This window comes from Nicotiana attenuata, unplaced genomic scaffold (assembly GCF_001879085.1).
Source record: "Nicotiana attenuata strain UT unplaced genomic scaffold, NIATTr2, whole genome shotgun sequence".
In the NCBI taxonomy this organism is placed as follows: Eukaryota; Viridiplantae; Streptophyta; class Magnoliopsida; order Solanales; family Solanaceae; genus Nicotiana; species Nicotiana attenuata.
The window spans coordinates 96,516-120,342 of NW_017672119.1; the positions used below are offsets into that span (position 1 = coordinate 96,516).

The 23,827-nt window shown below is 39.1% G+C and overlaps 1 protein-coding gene across 1 annotated transcript; it reads left to right on the forward strand.

Moving 5' to 3' along the window:
• Nucleotides 1–19,952: 19,952 nt before the first annotated feature.
• On the forward strand, nt 19,953–22,325 carry LOC109211945 (60S ribosomal protein L7a-2-like). Its single transcript, XM_019375547.1, has 6 exons — nt 19,953–20,062; nt 20,139–20,388; nt 21,294–21,463; nt 21,550–21,678; nt 21,761–21,853; nt 21,965–22,325. The coding sequence occupies exons 1-6, from the start codon at nt 20,060–20,062 to the stop codon at nt 22,094–22,096; spliced, it is 777 nt and encodes a 258-aa protein (XP_019231092.1). The 5' UTR covers nt 19,953–20,059; the 3' UTR covers nt 22,097–22,325.
• The last annotated feature ends 1,502 nt before the right edge of the window (nt 22,326–23,827 follow it).

Genomic DNA, 23,827 nt, shown 5'->3' on the forward strand with positions numbered 1-23,827 from the left:
CGCATCTATTACCACTCGTGCCTCTTGGCTAACTGTAACTCTTTGACTATTTGACCAGCCTACGTGTCATGACACGTCATCTTCACACTTTTTTAATATGTAAACTCAATTTTTCCCAATACAAATAGTCCCCCCACTTGCCATTTATTCATCAATTGAATATTTGGGAAGTGGATTTCATTAAAACAGGAATTTTTGTCACCATTAATGCTGTGACAGAATTGACACTTCAATTGTCACTTGCATTTAATGCATTTCACACGTGTCACCTTCCTATTGGTTCTGCAATTTTGCAGCACTTTTCTAGGCTTTCTTTTCGGCTTCCCTGTTCACGAAGTATCAGTTATCATTATTATGGCCCTTCATCATTGCATTTTTCCTTTGACGGTTGATCATCAGTATAAATATAATTTCTTTCTTTGTCTTTGTCTCATAAAGTTTACTGAACACTTTATTTTTCAAATCTCTGTTTGTTTCCTCCTCGTATCATCTTTTTTCATTATGTCTTCGTCGAACCCTAACCCTAGAAGGGCTTCCATTGTTGATACCTTCCCTAGTGCTCTTAGGCAGGGGCGAGAAGGGGAGTAGGCACCGTAGTTCGGGATCTGCACGAGGCCCTTCTGTTTTATCTCCTGGTTCTGGCCCTTCTTCCAGAACCAGAGGTTCCCTTTCTCAAAAATCTTCCTCTAGGGGTAAAGAACCCTCTGAACCATTACGTGAACCTTTAGTAGAAGAGATAGTCCCTATGGAATTGTCTTTTTATATGACAGGGAATCTCTTAGGAATCAGGTTTCTACTTTAGATCGTGTTGATGCTTTTCCCACTCAAATTACAGAAATTTTGGCTCCTGTAGTTCGCAAAGATTGCCATTGGAGTGATGACTTTCCTATCATTATTCCTAACCCAAATCAGAGAATCGCTTCTTACTTGATGGGGTTTTCTTTTGTTTATACATACCCTTTCACCTTAGGTTTCAAACCAGCTATTGACCCAGTCATTCTTGATTTTTATGTTTTCTTCGACGTTTGTTTGGGTCAAATTGGCCCAATCATATGGAGGGTTGTTGCCTGTTTAAGGCATTTAACCAATTCTGCTGGTGTTCCCTTCACTTTCCCTCACTTAATTCATCTTTACTCCCCTAGGCTTTTTCGCAATGGCGTTTTCACACTAGTAGCCAGGAGTAAGAGGGTTTTGGTGAGCCCTGGGGATGACAAGGACTGTGGCTGGTATGCCCGGTTTGTTGCTGCCCCCACTGCTGGTTTAGTGGGTGAAGATAACGTTCCCTTCCCTGAGAAGTGGAACTTTGCACGTAAGTCTTTTATCCTGTTCGTGACTTTTTCCTTCAAGTTTATCAACTTTTCTAATTTTGCTTCTCTTTTTTTTAGCAACCATGGGAGTTGTGGGAGATGTTCCCAATTTTCGTGGCTGGGTAGACAGATTACTGAAGACCGCACCAATGGATGGGAGGTCCTGGAAGATACTTCTAACCGTTTTGGTTGGAAAGTAAAGACTCATGGTAAGAGCTTCTTATTTTGTTTCATCTTTCATACATATGTTTCTCTTTATGGCTCTAATTTCAATCCATCTTTTTATCAGGATTTGCTATTTGAGGAGTTACTGCCGAGGCAGTTGCGGCTTCTCGTGCTTCTTCTGGAACCCGTATCTCTTTGGAAAGGGATCAAGAAATAGTCTTGGGTTCTTCGAAGAGAAAAGCCGTTGAAGAAGAAGATTCCAAAGAAGAGGAGGATGACGGGGGCTCTTTAGTGAGACGGCCTCGAGCTCGAAGACGCATCATTTCTGATGACGAGGCTGAAACATCTCCCCGCCAATCTGTGTCCCTCACCGAGCCTACTGAAGCCCCAGTGGTAATTCCCGTATCTAATGATGACATAGCTCCCCTAGATACTCGTGAATCCATTGAACAACTTTTCATCAGTGGCTTCGATAGTGGAAGTTTAGGGCCCGTTTTAGATGAAACTCCCCTAGCCTCTTTTTCAACTCCCGTGCTTATGATTTCTTCCTTACCAACCCCAGCTGTTTCTATTCCTTCTTCTACTATTTTTACTTCTTCTACCGCTCCTCCTTTGACAATTCCCCCTCCTATCGTTCATCATACGGAAGTGGGCTCTTCAAGTAGAAGTGCCGCCATGAGGAGGGTAACTATTGAAGTTCCTGCTGATAGTAGCCTTTTGAGGAAGTCAGGTCAGGTGGATGTATGGCTAGAGCCTTTAATTGGCCCAATTGAAATGGCAAAGCTAGAGAGCCATAGTTCCCTGACCCTAATGAATGATATCGTGCACGCCACTTTGAAGGTATTTTCCTTCTCTCCTTTCTTTACTTTGTAAAAATTTTTATCTTTGGGATTCTTATTCCTCTTCCTTCTTTTTTTTAGGCCAATCTTATCGGCACAGAAATGATGAACAGAATCCCCCTCTTGGAGAAGGTAGCACGTGATTCTCAGTTGGAGGCGATCAATTGGAAGGAACAATTTGAGAGTGCACAAATTGACATGGAAGATTTACTAGAGAGCAGGAATACCTTAGAGCAGCAGGTGCGAGCTTTAACCTCGGAATTAGCAGTGGAAAAAGCTTCCTTAAGCCAAATAGAAAAAGAAAAAGAGCGTCTCGAGTCTTCCTTCTCAGAACAACTATCCAAGGCCAGTGAGGAGAACAGAGAGTTGAAGGTTCTCTTGAGTCAAAAAGAGACTTACTCTGGGGAGCTCGCGCAAAGCTTAACTCAATCACAAGAAGACCTTTGAGTCTCTTCTGATAAGGTGCGTGCTTTGGAAAGCTCCCATGCCTCTCTTCAAATTTCTTACAACTCTGCCCTGGCTGAAAATGAAGAGCTAAAGAATGAGATTGCTGATTGGGAAAGGGATTATGAGACCCTTGAAGAGAAATATGCTATTGAAACAAGTTGTGCGTTTCTGAATTCGCGCCGTGATACCCTGATTGAAGCTGGCCAAGAAAATTTCAACTTAGAGTCTGAATTGGCTAAGGTTAATGAAACCATTGAGAAGGCTCAACAAACTCAAGATTTTCCTTCTCCTGCGGCCGAAGCTTCTGTGAATGTTGAAGTTGATACGGGTATCGCAGCTCTTCCAAGCCCTGTCGAGCCTATTGCTGCGAGTCAAGATCAACCCGCAACTGTTGATGCACCTGCCCCAGTTGAGCCCGTTGCCGTTGATGCACCTTCTTCAGTTCCCTCATCTTCCTAGTGATAAATTTGAACTTTTTGAATTCGTTTTTGCAGGTACCTTTTTGGAAGGTTATGTTTAAAACCATTGGTTTCATTTGAGGGTTTATTTTGGAAAATTGTAATCAAACTCTTAGCTTCATTTGAGGGTTGATTTTGGAAACGCAAGTCCCCAAGTCTTTTTATGGGGCAATCTGTATAAACAATTCGTAGTTTTTCGACTAAGTTCTTACTTAGTCTTAAGCTTTTTAATATTTTAGAAGTTTTCTCATTACTATCTTGAACTTCTATTTAGTTTATTCTTGCCTTTATTTCTAAGGACTTATAGAATAATCTGCATTTTTATTCTTTAGAAAATGCTTTTGTTAACTTCATGAATAACTAAAGTAAACATGAGTTTTATAAAAGAGGGCCCTTTTATATTTCGACACTTAATGAAGAAGATGTCTCAACTTCATAATGGTGTTAACATACGGTAAAAGAAATAGGAACACACATGTTTCTTTTGAAATAACATTGACAAGTTTTTTATTTGAACTTTGTCTAGTTTTGAATAATGCTTTACATGTATTTGAATTACATCTATAACTTTCTCATAACTGTTTTTCTTGTAATAGATTTTTAAGAAAAAATAATAAACAAATAATAAACACGAGGTTTTTCTTTATAACCCATTTCAGAACAATAAACACAAGGTTTTTCTTTATCATTGGCTCGTGACTTCGTGACTTTTACTCTGCACTTGACTTTTTCAGGCTTGATTTTTCTTCAATCTTCCTTGCCTTCCTTATATACATACTCATGTATATTATGTAGTCCCCCAAGTGTTTGAGTGTTGAAGTATGAAGCCTCGAGCACTTGATTGTTTCTGTCATTTGGTCCTTTTCCTGAAAAAGAAAAACATACGGGACTCGGAGGTTCGATTTTAGATGAAGACTGCCTAGCCCGTTTGTATTTCTATCAGAATAATTGTAACCCTAGGCCAGGAATTTTAGTTTATTCCGTGTGCCTTACAGGTCGTGACTCATCATTTAGTACGGGTTAGTTTTTTGCCTATCATCTAAAATCGTTAGTAAAATTTTAGCGATTCAAAAATAAACTTTAAAAGATGGGTACCTGAGTGTGGGTATTCCTTAGAAATAATATCTCTTCAGGTGAACAGCATTCCAATGCGAAGGTAGCACTTTGCCATCCATTGTTTCCAACTCATATGCTCCTTTGCCTGCAATACCACAGATTCTATAGGGTCCTTCCCATGTTGGACTTAATTTTCCTGTATTAACTGTCTTCGAAGATTGGAAAACCTTTTTGAGTACAAAGTCCTCAATTTTGAAAAATCTGAGGCGTGCTTTCCGGTTGTAGTACCGTTCTATGACTTGCTTTTGTGCTGTCATTCTTACTAATGCAGCTTCCCTTCTTCCTTCAAGTAAATCGAGGCTTATGCGCATTTCTTCGTTATTAGATTCTTCTGTTGCATGTGCAAACCTCGTACTTGGCTCTCCTATCTCAACTGGAATTAAAGCTTCTGCTCCATAAACCAACGAAAATGGTGTTTCTCCCGTACTTGTTTTTGTTGTTGTGCGATATGCCCATAAAACACCAGGTAGCACTTCTGGCCAATTTCTTTTTGACTCTTTTAAACGCTTTTTCAAATTGTTGATGATAATCTTGTTTGTTGACTCTGCTTTCCCATTACCCACTGGATGATAAGATGTTGATGTAATCCTTTTAATCTGCCAGCTTTGAAAAAATTCTGTGATTTGAGCTCCAATAACTGAGGGCCATTACACATACGATTTCCTTTGGTACACCGAATCGGCATATGATATTCCGCCAAATAAATCTCTGACTTCCTTTTCTCGTACCTGTTTGAATGCTCCTGCATCTACCTATTTAGTAAAATAATCAGTGAGTACGAGCAGAAATTTTACCTGTCCTTTCGCTTGTGGCAATAGACCCACGAAATTTTACGAAACCAGCTAACACTTGTGATTTTATAGCAATTCTAGGTTGGTACGTGATTTCGTATTCACTTAACTCTATTGCCCACTGAGCCAACCTTCCTGATAATTCATGCTTATGTAATATATTACGCAAAGGGTAGGCGGTTACTACAGCAATAGGATGACACTGAAAGTAAGGCCTTAATTTCCTAGATGCCATGATTAATGCAAGTGCAAGCTTTTCTAATTGAGGATACCGCGTTTCCGCATCTAACAAAGATTTACTAACATAATAGATAGGGGATTGTTTACCTTGTTCTTCTCGAACCAAAACAGCAATTATCGCTACTTCTGAAACAGCAAGGTAAATTAGCAGTCTTTCCCCAGCCTTTGGTCTTGCTAGCAAAGATGGATTCGATAAGTATGCTTTCAAATTCCTGAGTGATTGTTGACACTCTTCGTTCCATTCAAAATGATCCTGCTTCTTAAGAGCTGAGAAGAATTTAAAGCACTTGTCTGATGACTTAGAAATGAATCTTCCCAAGGCTGCAATCCTCCCTATTAATCTTTGAACTTCTTTCTTGCTCGAAAGTATATCAGGGATTTCTTCAATGGCCTTAATCTGTGCAGGATTCACCTCAATACCACGGTTAGAAACAAGAAAACCCAAGAACTTACCTGATGCAACACCAAATGCACATTTTTTGGGATTTAACTTCATATTAAATTTTCGCAAAATTTTAAACGTCTCAGTCAGATGCCATATATGGTCTCCTGAATGCTGAGTTTTAACAAGCATATCATCTATATAGACCTCCATAGTTTTTCCCAAATACTCTTGAAACATTTTAGTAACCAGTCTTTGATATGTTGCACCTGCATTTTTGAGTCCAAAAGGCATTATAACAGTAAGTCCCCCTGTCTGTTAGAAATGAAGTTTTTTCTTCATCTGCTGATTCCATCTTGATTTGATTATAACCTGAATATGCATCTAAAAAACGTAACAATTCATGCCCTGCAGTAGCATCAATTAATTGATCTATATGAGGTAATGGAAAAGAGTCTTTAGGGCAAGCTTTGTTAAGATCTGTATAGTCTACACAAACTCGCCATTTACCGTTCTTTTTAGGTACCACAACAGTGTTGGCCAACCAATCAGGATACTTTACCTCGCGAATAGATCCATTCTTTAACAATTTTTGCACCTCATCCTGAATCACCTGATTTTTGAAAGTGCCCTGCTTTCTTTTCTTATGTTTGACATGTGGATGAGATGGGTCCTCATTTAACTTGTGAGTCATTACCTCCGGTGGTATACCTATCATATCAGAATGGGACCAAGCAAAATAATCTGCGTTAGCTTTTAAAAATTCAATCAACTTACTTTTCATATCCGGGCTGAGATTGGCTCCTATATACACTTTTCTCTCCGGCCAGTGTATAAACAAAACCACAGCCTCCAGCTCTTCTATCGTCGTTTTGATGTTTTCATTTTCTTCTGGTTCTTGAATGGAATTGGGCCTTGAATCTACATTTGTTTGCCCTTGTTCAGTTGAGGTTGACGCTATGTTATCCTCAACTAAATTTTGTAATTGCTATTTTTCTTCACCCTTAACACTTGAATCTGCCACGGAGTTGATGCTCCTGGATGTTTGTTGATCTCCCTTGATTTGACATATTCCCCATGGCGCTGGAAATTTAATAACTTGATGTAAGGTTGAAGGAACAACATCCATTTCGTGGATCCATGGTCTCCCAAGAATCATGTTGTAAGCCATCTCCATATATACCACCTGGAACTTTGTATCTTTGATGACTCCTTCAGCGAATGTGGTGAGTGTTACCTCTCCTTTTGTGACAACACTTGAATTATCAAATCCAGATAGAGTAGGTGCCTTTGGTATCACTTTATCTTCAGCTTGCATCTCACGTAATACTCTTACCAAAATAATGTTCACGAAACTACCTGGATCAATTAAAACTCGTTTTACGTTAGTGTCATGTACAAGTAAAGATATTACCAGTGTGTCGTTATGTGGAGTTAATAGACCCTCGACATCTGCATCATCGAATGTAATATTTCCTTTCTCCAAGACATGTCGCGGTCACTTCCCGTGGGTAATTGTTACTTTGGAAATCTTTTTATATGATACGTCATTGATCTCTTCACCCCCACTTATAACGTTGACAGTTCTTTTGGGAGAAGGTGGTTTTGGAGGCTCCTGCCTGTTCTTCATGTATGCTTGTTTACCTTTCTCATTGAATAACTCGGTTAGATACCCTTGTTTTAACAAATGACCAACTTCACCCTGCAAAAACCTGCAATCTGCTGTTTTATGCCCGTGATCGTTATGAAATTCGTACCAATGATCAGGGTTTCGTCTGTTTGGATTTGATCTCATCTCCTTTGGCCACCGTACCTTATCTCTCATGCTTTTTAAAACAGCCACGAGTTCAGAAGTGCTCACGTTGAAATTATAACCGCCAAACCTTGCCTTTAGACTTCTATCATCATCTCGTGGCTCACGTGCGCTTTGGTCACTCCCAAATCTTGATGATGAGCTTGACTCTCTATTCCTTGATCTGTGATCGTACCTCTGATTGTCCTGTTTTGACCGTGAGTCTCTTCCCGCAGGTCCCATGTATGGCTCATACCTGTTTTTACCGGACCTTTTTTCGTTTTCAGCCCGTCTTGAGCTTACCTTTTCTTCTTTTTGATGTCGTGAAATAATATCTTCTTCAATCCTCAGTTTTGTGCTATAACGGTTGTAAACATCATTCCACGTTGTAGCTGGGAATTCACGAAGGCTTTCCTTGAGTCGCCTCGTAGCTTCTGAGCTTTTTTCATTCAAATTGCTCGTGAATGCTATAACTGCCCAGTTATCCGGTACACGTGGCAATGTCATTCTTTCACGCTGGAATCTGTCCACAAACTCCCTAAGCAATTCTTAGTCCCCTTGTTTGATCTTGAAAATATCTTCCATTCTTTTTTCGACGTTTTGGGCTCCCAAGTGTGCTTTGATGAAAGAATCTGCAAGCTCAGCAAAAGAATTTATAGAATTTTTGGGTAAAAGAGAATACCATGTTAGTGCACCCTTAGTGAGCGTTTCACCAAATTTTTTGACTAATACAGATTCAATCTCCTGCTTAGTCAAATCATTGCCTTTTACGCCTGTTGTGAATGCAGTCACGTGGTCTCGCGGGTCTGTTGTTCCATCGTATTTTGGTATATCAGGCATTTTGAATTTCTTTGGGATTGGAAGGGGAGCAGACTTGGCTTCCAGGGTTGTTGTGAATATTTATCCATATCCACCCTTTTGATCACGGGTGGCACCCCGGGTATTTGCTCTATGCGGTCACTTTGCTCCTTGAGCTGTTTCTGCAATGTTAGTACTAAATTTTGTATAGCAGAATTAACTAAATTACCTGGTTCTCCCTCTTGTGATTCGCTGGGGGTTCCACCACTACCTGAATTAACGAGCCCGGAACGAGGGTTCTCTAGAGTGTTGTTATTTGGTGTGGGTGTGGGTGGTGCAACAGGTAATTGACTAACAAAAGCCTGAAGAGCTTTATTGACTTGTGAGGCAATAAGTTTTTGCAAAGCCTCATCCATAGTTTCAATATTCTCGAATTGAGCCTGTCCATCTGTGTGACACCCATCAGGAGTGCCTTCACGAGACCGCCGTGGAGAGCCTCGTGGAGAAGGAATCAGTACGTTATTGTTCTGTGGATCTCCCTGAAGTTGCTGGGTTGTTTGATTTTCTTGGTTTCCTGGAGCGTTATCATTATTGTTTGACATGGTTGATGTAACAAGGAAAGTTAGGCTAAAATAAAATGGATTACCAGATTCCCGGTAACGGAACCAATTTATTTAACCAAAAAATAGAATTTTGACTAAAGCTATAATTTAGAAGAAACGGGTTACTGATAATCGCAAGAATGTATAAAAGAAAGTAATTTGAATAGCCAGAATATAATTGAATAAAGCAAGTAAACCAAAGTATATTCAGATGATTTATCGTGTCCCTACAACTGTTCAGTCCTCTCCTTTTATAGCTATTTCGGATGTAAGTGTCTTGCTTTGGTCATAAGAAGGTTATTATAGGCAATAAATGACATTGAATGCTACGTTACATAATAATTACATTTAAGACAAATTCTCTAACGTTTTCAGCATTTAATGCTTATCAAATACTGTATTTGGACCCTCGTATGCTGTCAGATTCATTCCCTTGACTCTTCTTGATTATTGAACTTAAATTTCTTGAATAGGTAGGGGCGCTAAATCGTTTAAATAACCGCCCGTGCCTCTTCCTTTGCTTTTGCTCGCATCTATTACCACTCGTGCCTCTTGGCTAACTGTAACTCTTTGACTATTTGACCAGCCTACGTGTCATGACACATCATCTTCACACTTTTTTAATATGTAAACTCAATTTTTCCCAATACAGATAGTCCCCCCCCCCCACTTGCCATAGGAATTTCCTACATATTCCATTGACCAATTTGATTGCCTTCTTTGGTATTAGAAATACCTGCCCCCAATAAGTCTGTATCTGTAATGACCCGGCTGGTCGTTTTGAGTATTATAGTTTTGTTCTCCTATTTAATGCTTATTCTATGTTCATTTGTGATTATGTGACTTTCTAGGATGGCAGGTTTGGTTCTGGGGATGTTTCGGAATAAATTAGGACACTTAATCCCAAGGTTGGAAGCTTAAGTTGAAATAGTAAACCGGATATTGAGTTATGTATAAACGACTCCAGAATGGAGTTTCGATGACTCCGATAGCTGCGTATGATATTTTGGACCTACGAGTATGTCCAAATATTGATCTGGAGGTCCGCAAGTCGTTTTGGTTTGAATGGGTGAAAGTTGAAAAATTGAAAGTTTGGAAGGTTGAGAAGTTTGACCGGGAGTTGACTTTGTTGATACCGGGCTCGGATTTTGGTTCCACGAGTTGGAGTAGGTTCGTTGTGTCATTTATGACTTGTGTGAAAAAATTGAGGTCGATCGGAGTTGGTTTGATAAGTTTCTGCATTGATTTTAGAAGTTGGAAATTCATTAGTTTCTTCAGGCTTGAATTGGGGTGCAGTTCGTATTTTGATGTTGTTTGATGTGATTTGAAGCTTCGACTAAGTTTGTATCATGTTTTAGGATGTGTTGGTATGTTTAAATGGGGTCCCTGGGCCTCGGGTGTGATTCGGGTTGGAATCAGATTCAAGTTTGGACTTGGAGGAAATCTGTTGGTTTCAATTCTGGTGTAACCTCACCTACAAGGTTTTGGCCGCAGGTGCGGAGCCGCAGAAGCGACCATGAGGTCGTAGAAGCGGTTCTGAGTTGAACTAGGAAGTTACGCAGGTGCGAGAAATATTTCGCACCTACGAGCTCGTAGATGTGAGCAACTCATCGCAGAAGTGGAAGTTGGTCAGGTGATGTCTTGGTTGCAGATGCGAAAGTGGAGCCGCATTTGCGAGGTGTATCTGCAGAAGCGGACCCGCAGATGCAGAGCAGTGTCCGCAGATGCGAAAGGTCGGGGGTCGTTGATTTATCACAGATGTGGGGTTTTGGCTGCACCCACGGAACCGCAAGTGCGGATTGACCGGCTGTGTTATAATTCAAAGGTTTTGAGTTTTCTCTCATTTTTGGACTTGTGGATCTCGGCTACGGGCGATTTTTTAGAGGTATTTCACTAGATTTCAAGAGCTAAGTGACTTTTGATCTCTTTTGTCCATAAATATTGCGCACTGATTTTCGACCTAGATTGTGTGTGTTTGAGGTAAATTTTAGGGGATTTTGGTCTATGTATTGGAGAGTAAGATTTAGGGATTTGAGGGGTCGGAATTGGATGATTTTGGTATGGTTGGACTCGTTATTGAATGGGTGTTCGGAATTTGTAAATTTTGTCGATTTTCGAGACGTGAGCCCGGGGTTGACTTTTTGAATTTGGTTAAAGATCTTAGCTTTATGGTATGGAATTGATTCCTTAATCTTGTATTGATTATATTAAGTTGTTTGTGACTAGATTCAAGTCGTTCGGGGGACGATTTGCAAGGAAAGGGTTTGTTGTAGTATTGAGTTGCGCACTTTGAGGTAAGTAACACTTCTAAACTTGGATTTGAGAGTATTTAACCCTAAGGACTACGTTATATGAAAGATATAGGGGTGACGTACGCGTTTGGTGACGGGCGTGCATGCATGCACCGGTTTGTTCATGGTTTGGGGAGACCTTTAGGCTATTACCGGGCTTGTTTTGCTATCATATCATGTTACCCCATTCCCTCTACTTGTTTGATTATTTGAATTGTGAATCATGTTAGACATCATGTCTAGGCTATGTGCTAACTATTTGAGACTTGATAGGGTTATTCTTGTTGTTTCTGAGTTATATACCTTATTTGCACATATGTTATCAGTCATGATATTATATTCGCATATGATATCTCTATTTCAGTACTTCTTATTTGATTCCTCACATGTTGTTGATATCATTTAAGGATAAATCTGTTTAATTGAATATTTGAGATGTGTTCATCTGAGACTTGAACGGTAAATGACCGAGTTTGGGCCTTGGAGCCGTTTGGTACTGATTTTGAGGTGACACGCACGTTAGGCCCATATTGGGCTAAGTGTTATTGTTTTGAGGTGACGGTGCACCAGGCCTCATTATTGGGCTAGGTGATTATAATTAGAACTTGGGCAGGATCCACCCCTCCGGAGTCTGACATGCCAGCAGTGGGCGCATGTTACATTCCGTACTTTAATGTTAGGATGAGTCGTAGTAATCCATATGAACTTGAATGGATTAAGACCGTTCATGAGGTTATAAAGGATTTGTGACTATGTTATTGTAAGACCCCGTAAGTTTAACAACCTTGATACCGTTATATACATTGGATATGATATTTTGAGTGGAAAATTTTGTAAAAGAGTTTGAAAAATATGATTTTATATAGTTATTAATATTACTACATTCGGATATGCTTTAAATTATACACATAATATGAGAAAGTTTATGAGATTTTCTTTATTGTAAAGATAGAAATTATTTTCTCACAAGAAAATAAGGTTGTCTTTTTACCATTTTAAGAATTAAGCGTACGAAAATTTGTACTCTTTATATGACATTAGAAAAATTAGAAGTTGAGAAAATATATGTATTTTTACATGGATGTTTTAAGGAAATAATAGTGTATGCATTGATTTTATATGGTACCATGATTTATTAATATTTTAGTATTTTAATAGTAGTACTTTAGGATGAGGACAAGACTATTTTTGAGGTTATAAGTATTACGCTATTTCAAGCAAGTGATAAGTAAATTCGTGAATGTGAGAGGGTAAGCGAATCGGAGAAAATGAATTTCGTCGAAGTTTGACAATGTGGGATAAAATACGATCCAAGCTATAATACCCCGTATTTATAGATTAGTGCTATACAATATACTACACGACCATGATAGTAAAGTATATTATAGTAAGGTGTATAAAGTATGTTAATAGTGAGTAGTATTTTAAGCAATTTGAGATAATTCTTAATTATATAGATAATTGATTATTTTTATTAATTTCATAGGATAAGTGTAAGAATTGTCTGTCCACGTGGGACCATGACAACTAAAGTAATGTATGACTAATGTGTGAATGCTGACGGTGGTGTCACATTTTGGGAAGGCTTGCATTGCTTCATGGGCCTTGTTTTCATTGGAATTTGAAGTTTCTCCAATATTTAGCTTTCATCCTAAGAGAGCAATAACAGATGCTTATGATCCACTTGATCCCAATGGGAATATCACCATTAAATGGGATGTAATGTATTGGACTCCTGATGGCTATGTTAACGTCCAAGAAGAGCAAACAAAAGCCTATTCTACTCTTATAACATCGGCGTTGCAATTCTAAGAGGGTACGGTGTAATCTTTCTCAAGAAAATTATACAGATTTTTTCCTACTCTGATCTTGTCGTCACGTGTTTTGTCGACTGTCGTGTGTTAGAGGGATTGTCAAGAGAATAGGTTCAGGTATGTTAAGGCTAATCCTTCTTTCTTTTAGCATGATCCAAGTAACGATACGTAAACGTGATGTTATTCCATAAGTGATTCTACTCTTAGCAATTAAGGATGTCTATATTATTCATTCGTGTAAAGTGATGTCTAAGTATGTTCCTAAGTCTCTATTGAGGCATACGATAAATATGTTAATGTTCATCATATAGTAATACATGCATCTTCATGCATATTCATTTACCACCGTGCTACGGCCGGTTGGGCAGTCATGCATATTCATTTACCATCGTGCTACGGCCGGTTGAGCAGTCATACATCTTCATTTACCACCGTGCTACGGCCGGTTGGGCAGTTACACATTTACCATCGAGCTACGGCCGGTTGGGCAGTTACACATTTACCACCGAGCTACGGCCGGTCGGGCAGTTATGTATTTACCATCGAGCTAGGCCGGTTGCTCAGTTACACATTTACCACCGGGCTACGGCCGGTTGGGCAGTTACACATTTACCACCGAGCTGCGGCCGGTCAGGCAGTCATGTATTTACCACCGCGCTATGACCGGTTGGGCAGTTACCACTGATCAGTTGGGCAGTATGCATCATACATATGGATAATAGTCTCAAATAGAATAAGTATGCATATACGGTGGCACTTTAGAGATTCAGGTTGATTCTTATATGTCTTTAATTAATGTTAAATTATGGTTATATTTCAGTTCTACCTTACATACTTAGTACATTACTCGTACTGACTCCCTTTTGTTGGGGACGTTGCATTCAAGCCTGTAGGTAAAGATAATCAGTTTGACGAGCCCTCATAATAGACGAGGTTAGCATTCAGCGAAGGATCAGTGAGACTTACCTCTTTCGGAGTGCGGCCGAGTCTATGAGTCATTATGAAAATTTTGCTACAGACATATGGGTAGGCCGGTACCCTGTCCCATTTGATGTCAAATAATTTTAGAGGCTTTGTAGATAGAGGTTCATTTTGTACAGTATGTCAGAGGCCTTGACGGCCCATATGTATTCATGTTTTAAGAAAAATGGTTCATTGATACAGTGTTTTTCCACTTATAGTTATACGTTACGAGTTGCGGCCATGTTGGTCTATGATAGTTACAAAGAAAAAAAAGTTATAGAGTGGTTCGCTCGGGCCAGTATGGTACCAGGTGCCAGCCACGCCTCCCCAGGTTTGGGGCGTGACAACGCATGCATAGTGTTTTATATATGTGCTTGATGATGAACAGTTATGCCAGGCACCCGTACAGTGCTAAGTGTAAATACTATTGATGGATACACTGTGATACTGTTGATTTACGTGTATACTTGACATGTAGGCATATAGATGTACTTTCCTCACGCTAACTGGTAATTGACATGCTTTATTTGTGTTGGGTTTTAAAATGTTATACTTGAAATCATGCATAAATTTTTGAAATGAGAACGAGCGGTACTTGATATCATTGATCTATTGTTTCTATGGTTTATCCTTTATTTTCTGAACTGTTATCAGTTATTGATTCTGGCATTTGACTACTGTTATGAGCTCGTCACTTCTTTCAACCCAAGATTAATATTGTTACTTATTGAGTACATTGAGTAGGTTGTACTCAAACTACACCCTGCACTTCGTGTGCAGATCCAAGTACATCCGGTCGAGGTTATTTTCAGGCTTGAGTTATTCCAACTATTTAGGAGACTACGAGGTAGCTGTCATACCACAGTCCTTGAAGTTCTTTTCCTGTTATCTTTATCTATTTTGTTTCTCATGCTCAGACAATTGTATTAGAGGATTTATATCGTACCTTGTTATTCAGTAGTGCTCGTGTACTTGTTGATACCAGATTTTGGGGTTGGTTCTAGTCTATATTCTCGGATGTTTTTATGGTATTCTTGTACTGTTGAGTTATTACATCAAGCTATTTTATTTTCAATGTTAATCATGCGATTGTTGGCTTATCTAGTGGGTTAGGTTAGGTTCCATCACGACTGGTGGATTTTGGGTCGTGACAGTATCTCAAAGAGTACACTCTTAATGAGTTGCAATCTTCCGGCATAAAAAAGGAATCTTGAGGTCCACCTTCTTACCCTATCCACTATCTTGTCTACTAGGGTCATGCACTGGTGAATTGTGAGATTCTTTGAGGACTCATAGGTACTTAAATAGCACAGTACCTAAAGTTAAGTGCAATTCATCCAGCATTTTTTCCTTGAAGTCTAGTGGCACCCCTGCTATGTATAATGAGCTTTTCTCTAGATTTGCCTTGAGGCCAGATACAACAGAAAAATGTTCAAAGGCTCTCATCATTAGTTTTGTAGACACCTCATCTGCCCTACAACACATCAGAAGGTCATCCAAAACATATGTGTAATATTTTCAGTCTTGCACACTTAGGATGAAAATTGAAGTAAGGATTCAGTGTGAGTATCTTTATTGATCTAGTCAAGTATCATTGCCAGTACAAACAAGTAGGGAGACATTGGGTATCCATGTCTTAAGCCTTTCTTAGCTTCAAACCTGGTGGTCACACCACTATTTATCAATAGTGTGTAGCTGACAGTTGTTACACATTCTATTATCAGGTTCACCATATTATATGGGATGCCAAACTCCATCAGTAGTATCCTTAGGAAGCTCCATTCCACAAAGTCATATGTTTTCCTGATGTCTACCTTAATCATGCACCTAAGTGACACTATTTTTTGGGTATAGTCTTTAATCAGCTCATGTGCCATAATGATATTATCAAGGATATTTCTGCCCTATGAATGTAGGCTGGGAATGTCCTACCAATAGGTCAACAACTAGTATGAGTCTAGTTATTAATATCTTGGTAATGATCTTGTACAATATTGAGCAGCAGGCAATAGGTCTGAATTCCTTTACATAGGTTGGGCTTTGAACTTTTGGGATCAATGTGACTGTAGTACAGTTGACATCTTTCAGGAGTTTACCAGTTTCAAAGAATTGCAATACATCCTTTGTGACATCAATACCAATAGCTGGCCAATATTCTTTGAAGAATTAAGCGGGGTAACCATCAAAGCCTGGTGCTTTATCACCGTGAAGGGACTAAACAACTTAGAATATATCCTCTAGAGCTACATACATTAGAAGTTGTTGTTGTTGATTGAGTGCGAGGTGAGGTCTATTCTAACAATGTTGATATCAATTCCAGGGAGTTCACATGCTGCTTCACCAAGTAGTTTATGAAAGAATTGGGTGAATTCATGTTGTATCTGCTTGGAGTCTGACAGTTTGACATGTTGCTCAGTGTAGATACCAGCTACTTTGTTTCTTGCTTGTCTGGCTCTCGTATAGGCATGTAAGTACTTGGAGTTGCAGTCTCCTAGCTCAATTCAAGTGGCCATGGTTTTCTGTCTCAAAACTTGTTCCTGGACCGGATCCCATTTTTCAATTAGGACTAGAGTATTCTTTTCCTACTCAATTAGCTGCATATTAAAGTGGTCATCATTAAGTTTGTCTTTCGCCCCCTTAAGTGACTCTCTCAGTTGTTGTAGTCTTTTCTCAATTGAGGAGTGCTCTTTGTGTAAGCCTCTTGAATGAACTTCCAGTAGCTTCAGTTTTCTTCAGACGGAGTACATAGTATGACCTTGGATATGTTTCCTCCAAGTAAACTATACCATAGCTTTGTATTCTTGAAGTTGCATCACTGTGGAAAGCAACCACAATGGTCTTCTCCCTTTCAACCTAGTTACCTCAGTGTTTAATAGGATTGATGAATGGTCTGAACATCCTGGTAACATATATACAGCCTTTATCCCAGTGTGATCTTGAAACCACTCTGTATTCCCAAAAGCCCAGTCAATGTGGCTGTAATTTGCGTCCCTCTTGTTACTCCATGAGAACCTGCAACCTCTTGGTTATTTGCCCTGCACTAATGTCATTAATACATTATTGAAAATCTGCTATTTCTGTTTGATGGGCTGGTGCCTATTCATTCTATCCTCCACATGCAGAACAATGTTGAAATCGCCTATTATAAGCCAAGGACCAGTGGCTTGCACACTCCTCAGGATATCCCATAGTGGAACTCTATCTTGAACAGTGTGAAGTCCATAGACAAAGGTTATGTAACTGGAAAATGAGTAATTTCTATCTTTAACAAAGCAGTGCATCATTTGGTCTGAACTTTTCATCACAGTCACATATGTACTAGCCACTTTCCATCCTATCCAAATTGTACAATTTGGTGCATATGCATAATTAGTGCTAAATTGTCAGTTAGCACCAATCTTCCTTTGTGTCTTTTTTTTTCTTTATGTTGTTTAACTCTGGTATCAAAACAAGTTACCAAATCAACCTTATTCAAAAACAAGAATAATTCAAATTCTTTTTGTTTGAAGGACTTGTTCAGTCTTCTTATGTTCCAAGCGGTAATGATCATGGTAGATTTTGTGGTATAAAATCAATGTCTTCTGCTGCAATTTGAGCATGATATCTTATAGGAGGAACACCTAGTGGTTGAAGGCCCCTCTTGAATTGTCAATGGGGCAAACTGGTTTCTCCTAGCTAGCTCCACATAGTCAGTATTGCTACGGTCTTTCTTGGCGGCAGATCCCTGAAAAACTACATGATGTTCGCCTCGATTATTCACCTTTATTTCTACTAGCTCCTACAGTGTGGGTTCCTCTTTGGGGATATGAGTTGCTGTGGTATTTCCTACATCAATGAGCTTTGGTTTCCATTCCCATTTTGTCTTCTTCTTTCTCTTCCTTTTTGTTCTGCTTCTTAAATTCAGTTTGCTGTACAAGTTATTCACAAGCACCTATATCATGCTCGAACTGGTTGCACTACATACAGAATTGTTGGCTTCCATTCGAACTCTACTTTTTTATCCCATATACTCCCATCCGCTTTCTCAATAGACAGCTCATCTGAGAAAGATTGTATGATATCCATCTCAATCAATAACCTGGCATAGGAGATTCTCTCATAGTGGGTTGTGAGTTTATCAATGCATATTGGTTGCCTAGGTTTTTCTCAGTCCAACACTGAAGATGTAGCCCTGGGAGATTAACCCCATAGGAATAACACGCAATGGCTCATTTTGAATCTGGATATCGGGATCCCACTCCTTCATCACTACAAGCCTATTATTAAGGTATAGGGCCCGTTTATATGATTTGAGCTTTATCCTCAATTGATTCAAAATGAAATATGAAGTAACCATCGTCATGGAGAAATGCCCTTCGGGGTGGTACTGAGTTCCAAACTCCATAGATGAATTTTTAGCATTTCCTTGAACGGTGGATTCCCCAATTACATAACCTATTACGGTAGTTTTCCAGCGTTTGCACTGCTCTTCCATTTCTGTTGGGTTCAGTTTGGCCACTTTCACTCTGTCTTTAATCGTTGAAGGATAGAAGTTCAGTTGCATGCCTGTATTTGTATTTATGCTTAACCACATCAGCCATGGTCTGCTTTGTACTCTAAACCTAATTGAGTAGGCTAATTTTATCGTCGCGGTTTCGATAGGTCGTTCTTCCTTTTTTTTCCACTGGAGCTTGCATGATTGTAGGGGCACTCCCCATACCTGGCAATCAATGTAACAATTGCATTGGAGCCAATTTCTATGGAATACCAGTATCAGGCATAACCATTCGATTCCTATTTTCTAGAATAGTGGGCGATTTTGTAGGGAAGGGAAGGTGGTTTTTCTGGTGGGTCATCGTGAAAGGCGTATGTTAGCTAACCTTGCTTAAAGTGCGCCTATGATGCATTTTGAAAATTTTCGAAAATTTAAAAAACTTCAAAAAACTGTTTTTAAAAATTTTCACTCAAATCACTCACAAAACTTCAAAAACAACCCAAACTGAAATTTATGCCCAAACACAACTCTAAATTTCAAATACCGTTTTCACTTAAAAAAATTTTTCACCATTTTTTGGAATTTTACAATTCTTATGTCCAAACGCCAACTTATTGTCATAGATAGGAATAATGATTTTAATAAATAAAAAATAGAATAATTATCTGGCGTCCAAAATTATATCACCCACAAATATTGGACGTTTTAATTTTTTTTGAACCCCAGGAAAACCCGCAACCGCTACAGCCTCTGCCACAACCTCTATCCTTCGGGTGAACACTCTGTGCGCACTGGGTAAACCCCCCATTGTGTAATAACCTGCAAATCACTCAGGGGATGTAAAACGCACTAGACAAGCACTGTGCGATAAGCTCGGACCCAGAAGGCATTGAGGGGATCGAACTCCCATCGCCCGTGTGGACAACACCCTCCGAACCAACTGGGTTGTCCCTTCAGGTGAAGACTCTGTGCGCACTGGGTAAACCCCCACTGTGTAATAACCTACAAACCACTCAGGGGATATAAACCGCACTTGACAAGCACTATGCGATAGGCTCAGACCCAGAAGGCATTGAGGGGGATCGAACTCCCGTCGCCCGTGTGGACAACACCCTCCAAACCAACTGGGCTGTGCCTTCGGGACATATAATATCGGGAAAATTTCCTGAAATTGTGTGGCAACCCAAGCGTCAGACAATCTGCCCGAAGTTCATGTTGCAATTCACACATCAGACAATTTCTCTTGAAGTTTTGAACCGCATGAGATGAAGTTGAGGAGAGTTCTTGAAAGTTGAAATTCGAAGTGAATGTCGTATTTCATAATTATGGTTAGCTTTCAACTACTTTACCAAGCACTGGCCATATTATAAACAGTAGTCCTAAAGTGGCTACCTGGTATAATTTTTGCGTTAGGATCCAATACAATATGGCCCAGACAAACTAGTTAGCCCTAGCCCAATAACTCCCAGGATTTCACCAACACATCTTATACCCTAGAAGCTCATTAATCACAATAACAAAGAGTTCAAACATCCATACACCTAAGTTGCTTTGCTCCTCCATCGCCGTCCAGCAAAAAAATGGTAAGCTACAGCCATAGATAGGCTCTTTTTCTCGACGATTTAAGATTTTGAGTTTAACGTTTGATATTGGTTGCAGGCTCCAAAGAAAGGTGTAGCAGTAGCAGCAAAGAAGAAACCAGTTCAGGCGAAAGTGGTGAATCCACTGTTCGAGAAGCGGCCAAAGCAGTTTGGGATCGGTGGTGCATTGCCGCCCAAGAAGGATCTGACCCGTTTCGTGAGATGGCCTCAGGTTGTTCGTATCCAGAGGAAAAGGAGGATTCTTAAGCAGCGTTTGAAGGTTCCTCCTGCTCTTAACCAATTCTCAAAAACCCTTGACAAGAATCTTGGTATGTTTGGAACCAAACAGTTTTGATTTTTGTTGAATCACTTGTTTGTATGTTGTCTATGAAAAATTACTGTCTTTGTGCTTATGCAATGTGTATGATGTGAGATTTGTATTCTCTGTGAAAATGCTGCTTTATTAGGCAAAAGAACTTGATATGTAGAATATTTGAGTCTTGCCTTCTGATTCTTGTTTTGAAAATTTTCAGTGCCCACTGGGCAAGATGGAAAGTTTAGACGTATATACATTAACCAGTATACATTTCTACAGCTGTTTAGTTAGAATAGATCTACTTTACTCCATGAATTGTAACATTTAATATCAATGGCAAGTTTTCCGTTTAGGAATCAATAATGTCAAAACTAGGATGTCTTAATTGATTGTTCTCTTTCTTTTTTATTAAGAACGACCTCTTTAATATCTTAGCTGAAAATTTTGCATTAGATTTCTAGCCTGTTGCTATATCTTTTCTAAATGAATTAATTTGCTCATGCTAGATTGGATGGTTTGTGTATTTTTGACTAATTGGTCATCTATACAGAGTTGTATGGATGGTTGTCTTCTGCTTTTGGCATGTTCAAGTAGAGCTTTGTGTGGTCTTGGAACTTATCCTTTTGTTTTTCTCTGTATTTTTACCTTGTCTCATATTCGCTGATAATGGATTAGGGTGGTATGTTGCTCATTCTCCCTGCCGTTTTATTGGGGCAAATCTGCACTATCTTTACTGGCCCTCAATCTACCTGGATGTAGCATGCTTCTCTCACCCCTCTCTTGCAACTTTTAGTATAATATATCGTACCCGACCTTAAGGTCACAAAAGAATTCTACTTTATTCTGCTTGTGCTTGCCGTTTGAAGTTTCATGACAGCTGAACTGACGTTTACAATTGCTTTTCTTTTGAATATTCAGCCACGAACCTGTTCAAGATGCTATTGAAGTACAGGCCTGAAGACAAAGCTGCAAAGAAGGAGCGTCTCGTAAAAAGAGCTCAAGCTGAAGCAGAAGGGAAAACACCCGAGACTAAGAAACCTATTATTGTGAAATATGGTCTTAAGCACATAACCTACCTTATTGAGCAGGTTTGTTTTGGTGTAGCAAACCATTTGTACTTTCCCAGTTGATCTTACTGTCAAATAACACAAGTCTGTTGATGATACCCCTTCAGAACAAAGCACAGTTGGTGGTTATTGCTCATGATGTGGACCCAATAGAGTTAGTCGTGTGGCTGCCAGCATTGTGCAGAAAGATGGAAATTCCGTACTGCATTGTGAAGGGAAAAGCACGTTTAGGATCCGTAAGGAACATGAGATGTGCATTTATATATAGCTATGCTTTCTTAATGGTATTAGATACTAATGATTGAGCATTGCTTTCAGATCGTGCACAAGAAAACTGCTTCCGCACTATGCTTGACAACTGTGAAAAATGAAGATAAAATGGAGTTCAGCAGAATTTTGGAGGCAATCAAGGTATCTTATGTTAATAAATGATAAATTGGCTGTTTGTTTTCTGTTTAGTTATCATCCTTTTGTGTAAATATATACAAGGATTTATATTGATTTTTGTTGTACTTTTTTCAGGCAAACTTCAATGACAAGTATGAGGAGAACAGAAAGAAATGGGGCGGCGGTGTCATGGGATCCAAATCACAAGCAAGAACCAAGGCGAAAGAGAGGGTTCTTGCCAAGGAAGCAGCACAGAGAATGAACTAGAGCTTCTATTGTATGTTGCTGTTGGATTAAACCTCTACCAATTTTGTGTTTTGGTTCGCATGCTTGAGCAATGTTAGAGATCCTACATGGATTAGACTTTTATATTTACTATGTTTTACAGATTATGTTCTTATGCAAAAGACTTTCCTACTTTGTCAGTTTTCTGAATAGATGGTTGGTTGAGTTGGTTATGTGCGAGGATAAAATGAGAAGGCTCTTCCATTCACTAGGTGCTTATTCTTCTGATGCAGTTTACTCTACCTTGTCCCCTCTACTCATCAAAGTTCATTATAATATCACCGAGCCTTCAACTTTTTCTCTATATAACCCAGCCTTGTTAGAAGTGGGTTGTGGCTAGGGGTGTTAATGGTTCGGTTCGGCTTGTTATTTTGTAGATTTTGTACCATACCAATTTTCTGTTGGATAAGAAAAGAATTATAAGGAGAAAGTAAACCAATAAATAGAGCAAAAGAGATGAAAAGCTACTGGAATTCTTGTATTTCTGATACTACGAAGTGTAAAAGAACTGCCTATAAATAGGCTTACAAAGAAACTGAAAATACTAAAATCTAGCTCCACTAATTCACTTACCCACTAAAGCTAACCAATATCTAAACTTGTTTAAATAAAGGAAACCAACTAACAAACTCCTAGAGACTTGGTCAAACATTTTGAATCACTTCTCAACACTCTCCCTTGATTCAAAAGTGCAAACTCCAAGTTGACCTCTGAAGAACTCGTGCTTTGCTTGCGGAAGTGACTTTGTGAAGATGTCTGCCGCTTGCTCATTCATACCACAAGTCTTCAAAGTAATTTCTCCAGTAGAAACAAGACTTCGAATATAGTGATAGCGAATATCGATGTGCTTTGTTCTGCTATGAAATGCTGGCTTTTTCGACATCGCAATAGCAGATCTGTTGTCACAGAATATTTCAGTTGCATCAGCTTGTTTTTTATTGAAATCTGCAACAAGTCTCCTTAACCAAACTGCTTGACAAGCTGCCGAAGTTGTTGCAATATATTCAGCCTCTGAAGTTGATAATGCCACCACTTCCTGCTTCTTTGAACTCCATGAAATTGCTCCAGATTCGAGATTAAACAAGAAACCAGACGTGCTCTTTCTATCATCAATGTTACCTGCCCAATCGCTATCAGTAAAGCCGGTTAATGTGAAATTTGTTACCTTAGAATACCAAATTCCATGATCTATTGTCCCTGCGATATATCTCAGTATTCTCTTTGCAGCTCCAAGGTGAAGTTTACTTGGACTATGCATAAATCTTGACACTACTCCAACAGAGAAAGCAATATCTGGCCTCATATGAGACAAATAATTTAAACCACCAACAAAACTTCTAAAATAAGTTGCATTTGCCATTTCAGTACCATCATCAAGACATAATTTCTCATTAATATTCATTGGCGTAGCAGCAAATTTACAATTCACCATATTAAACCTTTTCAAAAGATCTGTTGCATATTTTCTTTGTGAAAGAAATATGCCATCAATTCCTTGTTTCACTTCAAGACCAAGAAAATAATGCAGTAGACCTAAATCAGACATCTCAAAATTCTTTATCATGCAATCTTTAAATTCAGCCACAATAGACTCACGTGAACCCATATATATTATATCATCAACGTAAAGACATACCGCCAAAAAATTATTTTTACCTTCTCGTTTGAAATAAAGAGTAGGCTCATTGTTACTCCTTTCGAAATCACTCTTCT

Excerpts from the sequence above, each read along its gene's own strand:
- LOC109211945 (XM_019375547.1), top strand. Across the intron at positions 20,389-21,293 it reads AACCCTTGACAAGAATCTTG|CCACGAACCTGTTCAAGATG; the intron begins GTATGTTTGGAA and ends TTGAATATTCAG. Across the intron at positions 21,679-21,760 it reads GAAAAGCACGTTTAGGATCC|ATCGTGCACAAGAAAACTGC; the intron begins GTAAGGAACATG and ends CATTGCTTTCAG.